The 6040-nt window shown below is 46.0% G+C and overlaps 1 protein-coding gene across 1 annotated transcript in view; it reads right to left on the minus strand.

The window, feature by feature from the left end:
* Positions 1-3184: 3184 nt before the first annotated feature.
* The window catches only part of HAUS6 (HAUS augmin like complex subunit 6), an 80258-nt gene continuing 77402 nt past the window's right edge, over positions 3185-6040 (minus strand). The window contains 1 exon segment of the mRNA XM_088457327.1: positions 3185-3348. Coding sequence (XP_088313453.1) covers positions 3251-3348 — 98 coding nt within the window. The 3' untranslated portion in view covers positions 3185-3250.

Genomic DNA, 6040 nt, shown 5'->3' on the forward strand with positions numbered 1-6040 from the left:
ATTTAGCCTAAGGTAATCTTACATATTTACATTGTCATTTTAAGTAAAATGGTTTCTAATTTATTGCCAAAAAGTACCGACCACCCATACACATGCAGCAGAGGCAGCAGGAGGGGGGCGCAACATGCCCCTGGCCAGATGAGTTTTTCTGTGCATAAACCACCATCTGCAATTCACACGAGCTGCAGATATATCTGAGGTGTGAACCCAGCATTACAGATGCATCAGATTTCAGACTGATCTCTTGTACTGAAGATAAGATTTCCTCCAGCACTTATACCCCTTTCAGACATCTCGAGAATCCCGGGAATTTGGCCTGCCTCGGCCAAATTACCAGGTACCCGAGTCTGTCTGAAAGGTACCTACCCGGGAATTTACTACTCCCGGGCAGCACCAAGCAGCTTTTACATTGACAGCGTAGAGTGTCCTATAGGACGCTCTACGCTCAGTGGCGGGCTGGGCCGGGGAGCAGGGTGCCATGTGCCCCCGGGTCGCGGGCAGTCTGTGTCACTGACAGACTGCCCGCGTGTGTAGCGATGACCGGATGGAGTTCGGTCAGCGCTACACAGCACAAACACACAGCCGCCGGAGCCGGCAGCTATGTTTGCTGTAATCAGCAGCCGCTGAGAGTCAGACTCATCGGCGGCTGCTGCTGCTCCCACTGCGGGAGCCATCTTCCGGCTCCCGCAGTGGGTAATGGGAGAGACGTCACTACTGGGGGCACTACAAGGAGGGGAGGGGGGGGGTGGGGGGACTACTACTAGTAGCACTACAAGGGGGGTACTACTACTACTGGGGGCACTACACCGCCCGCAGTCCCACTGGACCACCAGGGTAGATAGGCGTTATATTATAGATAGAGGCTGCACTTTGATTGGATGGCTGCCTGCTGCATGATGATGACATCAGCGGCTGCCGGAGAGGGGATAGGTTAGGAAGAGGAGAGGCAGGTAATATTTAAAACTAAAAAACCTGGCTTAAGTCTGAAAGGGGTGTACCTGGGAATTTCCTGGGTAGACACTGCAGTGTGAAAGGGGGGTCTCGACCAAATATCCGGGAATTTGCACAGGAGAAATTCCTGGGTCTGAGCAGGAAATTTCCCGGGTTGTATGTCTGAAAGGGGTATTATAGTGATAACAGCTACATCAAAAAGCAGATGTACAGGGATAGTGAATAGCTACTCTACATTAGATTCTGTGCATACAATGCTTCCAAACATGCAGTTAGCTTGTGTGCAACTCTGAATCAGTCCCAGCTTGTCACATGCCCACACATGCACTTTCCCAACAGCCAGATTTCTGGATGTTTACCTAAAGATATGTTCTCATACGTCTAGCCTCAAAAAACATAGCCCAACTTGCCTGGCATGAGTGAGCCATCAGATCCTGTGAGATTGTTAGTGCTGGGCGTGTTTTTTTTTTTTTTTGAAAATGCATCAAAGTTGTAATGCGATGCGACAGGACGCACCAGCAGACTGTGCTGATTATTTAACATGCGCCCGGCGCCAGCAGAGGCTCACAGGACCAGGTGCGCCACTAAACTACTAATTAAAAGGTCATTAACCACTTGTCAGATGTGATCACATCAGATGCAACCAGTCAGAAATGCCCCCCTTACACTACAGCTCCGCCCCCCCCAGTGTGTTCCAAACTATGGCCATCAGTGAACAGGCAGCCCACGGGCACCCCCTCCTGCCGGCTTCAGTGCAGCAGAGTCTGCACTAAAAATAGCAACCACGACTCTGCTCTCCAACATGTCCCAATCACTGAGGGCCACAGTAATCGGGTAGACGTACGTACGTGTGTGGAGTTATCACATTAATACCAGTGAAAGGTGACGTGAATAACATTTATCAGCTCATTACAATGGCCCGTCAAGACAAAGGACATACTAGGCAGCAAGTGAACTGTCAGTTCTTGAAGTTGACGTGTCAGAAGCCGCAAAAATGGGCAAGTGTAATGATCTCAACTACTTTGACAAGGGCCAAATTGTGATGGCTAGATAACTGGGTCAGAGCATCTCCAAAACGACAGGCCTTGTGGGATGTTCCCAATATGCAGAGGTTAGTACCTACCAAAAGTGGTCCAATCATTTGTCCATCATGGACGCTCAAGTCTCTCTGATGCACAAAGGGTTCGAAGGCTAGCCGCCTGGTCCTATCTTACAGAAAAGCTAATGCTGCATATGGGGCTACAAAGCAGCAGATAAGTCAAAATCAGGGATATATTAAAATGAAATCTATACATCAGGTTTGTACATGTCAGTATCAGGGTTACAGTAAAATTAGGGTGGTCAACACAAGGAAAAGGGTTAGATCAGTGGTTCTTAACTCGTCCTCAAATACCACCAATAGGTCATGCACAAGTGCATTGATACATTTTACTGAGTCTGTAAGTATCACACAGACAGAAATCAAAATATCAGTTATAAAAACTTTGAAGTTGAGAACCACTGGGTTAGATCAATCTTAACGGCCACTGCCTAGACAGAAAATCACAGTACTCTAAAAGCTACAATTCACTTTGCTTCTGCAGTTATGGTATGACATGCAGCTTTAACAGCAGAATTGTTTTGGAGAGATTGGTGAATGGCATTCCCCATTCACTTTCATTGTGCAGTACAATGGTCAGAAACTGCATAGACATGCCCTTAGTGACTAAACCAAACCAGACGGTCTTAAAAGGAGCTAAAAGACTGAGGGGTGGATTGAAAAAAAAAGTGTTTAAAAGTGTGTAATACACATGATATTTATGTATGTGGACACTTCTGTATACATCTTACCTCCATGCAGTACAAGTCGCATTAAACAGAAAAACGAGCGCAGTGCGACTCTGAAGCACCAAGCATCTTCACGTCCAACTTGTTAAGTCTTATTTGCAAAGTGATGCGAATAGGATGCACAAGCAGCTTCTGCTGGTTAGAAGGATATGCAGAATGCCTATATTGTGTGTACAGGTGTACCTGCATGTGAAATGCAAGGTTACAGTGTCAGCGGCTGTATGTGGACACATCTGTACGTGTATGTACATAAAAATGATTTGTATTTCCAATTATAAAGGGCATTTAATATCCAAAATGTAAGGCTCAATTCACAGAAGAAAATATATCTCTTAATTAAGACAAAAAAAAAAAAAACCTACAAGTTTAGTACTGTTTGGGCAGTAAAGAATGTAAACTTTGGCAATTTATGTTGCATTGCTAATATTTATTTACAGATATTAATTTTGTATAATAGAGGATCTTCAATAATCTACAATTTTATTAATTGTCCCACATCTTCAACTGTACATTTCTGATGGGCCGATACAGAATCCATGTAGTCGAAGGTCTCGTTCAGAGTAGCAGTACCTAAAAAGAGGCGATAAATATTTTAAAAATATGACACACAAAGGACATAAATCCATACTAGATCTTATGGTATGGGATCTTCTATGAAAAGCCCATCTGGGGAGCACATTTTCATTGAGAAAAATGATACATGGCAACTGTCATTTTACACAGGAATGCTGTCATTTCCTTTTATTCCTAGATATACTATACTACAGTTAGGCAAAAAATTGCAGCACCAAAAATACTTTGTAGTACACTAAACAGTTTTCTATAAATCCAATATGTGACAATGGAGATCTTGGAGGGCAGTCATGCACTTTAATATTTCAACAGACTTCAAAATTCTACCATTCTATAACCCCCTGCCAGAATAAAGTCCATCATCTTTGCTAACCAAACCCCAACAGAAAATAGAAAACTATCCTAGAAAAACCAAAACGTGAAAGGAGAACTAGAGCATAAAATGTTGGGTGTCTATTTATTTTTTCTGGGGGACAGTAAACTATAAGGATAGGATTTAACGCAAGACAAGAGATTATCTCCTTCAACCAATTTGGAGATGCTGTAATGTTCCAAAGTGGCAGCTCAGCAAAACACTTGTAGAGCCTATTCAAAAACTGGTCAGTATCATTGGATGAAACCACCTTCCCAAGGTCAACCCTATGGACCCTTCTCTATACCCCGCCGCCGAGCCACAGGCACCTCAGTTGGTAAGCAGCCAAGGTCGGAGGAGGAAGACTGGAACACACAAGAACCTTACTCACAGAAAGGGAGACTGAAAACAGATGACCAGCCACACAGCCCATATGAAGCCAGGTGCGTCAGGGCAGGCGCCCTGTGGACTTCGAATATAGATAACAAAGGTAAGTTATTACAAAATATCATTTTCTTCAGGGTCCATAGGGTTGACCTTGGGAATGTCCCAATGCAGTCCAACTAAGGGCGGGGACACTCCTGTGCTGAAAGGAGAATCCGGCACTCGAAGGAAGAATTCTGAGAGGCGAAGGTGTCAAAAGCATAGAACCTCAGAAAGGTCTGGATGGAAGACCACGTGGCCATCTTACACAGCTGAACAGCCGGAGGTGCCACGGCTAGCTGCCCACGAGGGGCCTACAGACCGAGTAGAATGAGCCTTAATAGAGGCTGGAACAGGCAAACCCTCCCGTGTATAAGCCTCACAAATAACCAAACGACGCCAACGGGTGATAGATTGGTTTTCAAAGGAGGGGTTGGCCTGCCAACAAACAAGAGGACGAACAAGGAATCAGACTTCGGAATGGAACTAGTCCGGTCCACGTAAACTCAGAGCACGGACCACATCCATGGAAGCCTCGACAGCAGAAAGATCAGGTGATTGAAAGGCCGGCACAACAATTTCCTGATTAATGTGGAACTTAGAAACCACCTTAGGAAGAAAACCCGGACGAGTGCGAAGCACTGCCCTGTCCTGGTAAAATATCAGAAAAAGGAGGAGGATAGGAAAGCGCCCCCAATTCTGACACTCCTGGCCGAAGCAATTGCCAGGAGAAAATCCAGTCTGAACAGTTAACCACTCGAGTTCCACCAACTCTAGCGGTTCGAATGGAGGGCCCGAAAAACCCCCACCAAATCCCAAGGAGCCACTGGTGGAACAAAGGAAGGCTGAATCCTGAGAACACCCTGGAAAAAGGTGCGAACATCTAGCAGCAGTGATCGCGGTGAGTGACAAAATATGTGGGACCCAGCACTTTAAAAAATAAATAAATAAAAATGGGGTCCTACCTGACCATTTCTGGGTCCCAGCATAATTTATACCTCTCAGACCTCCCCACATGCCATCACACATTCCCACATGCCCCTAAAATGCCCATCTGATACCCACAACAGCATCAGATATACCCATATGCCCCTGAAATGCATGTTTTAATGCCTCCATGATCTTTCAGGCAATATGACTTGCCTGTTCACAAAACCCATAGTGAATAAGTAGGCTTACCATATCATCCCTTTAAGCTGGGACACTCGGATTACACAGGTTCTGTGGCTCATTAAAACCAGGTGAAATCCAGGCATGAAGTCAGCCAGTCACGGAACCTTTGTAATAAATTCATGAGTGTCCAGTTTTAAAGTGATAGTATGGTTAGCCTATGAATAACCCTTTAATAAATATAGCTATTATTGCCTAAAGGATAAATGCCCGGCCTTTACACATTATGCCGCACAGCAATGCCCTTTTAGTCCCCCTATGCAGTGCCCCCAGTATTTGACCCCCAGTAGTGACCCACCTATTTGCCATTTAGTGACCAGATGCCCAGGTCACTCACACCTATTTGTGGGGCAGATACTTTCAATTGGGCCTAATGCCCCCTATGCAGCTCGGGCCTTGTGCCCACTTGTATACCTACAGGCCTATTGCCTGAATTTATCCCACGGGCCTAATGCCCGATAACCCTGGTGGTCTAGGGAGGGATTAATTATCGGTGGCCCAAGGCCGCCTATCATTCCGGTGGAAGAGGATGCGGGGGAGTGTGGGGCAGGGGGGGAGCTTAGTTGGCAGTTTTTCTTTCCACCCCTGCAGCCCTCTCCTCAGCTTCATTCTGCTGCTGCTGGCCCAACCTGGCCAGCAGCGCCGCCTCTTCCTTTCTTCCTCCTTGATCACGTCAACCTCTGGCGGCCGCCGGAACTGTTACCGCTGCGCTCTTATCTTCGGGAGGTCTTCACTCCTCCCCTC

This window comes from Taudactylus pleione, unplaced genomic scaffold, assembly GCF_031769625.1.
Source record: "Taudactylus pleione unplaced genomic scaffold, aTauple2 ptg000757l, whole genome shotgun sequence".
Lineage (NCBI taxonomy): Eukaryota > Metazoa > Chordata > Amphibia > Anura > Myobatrachidae > Taudactylus > Taudactylus pleione.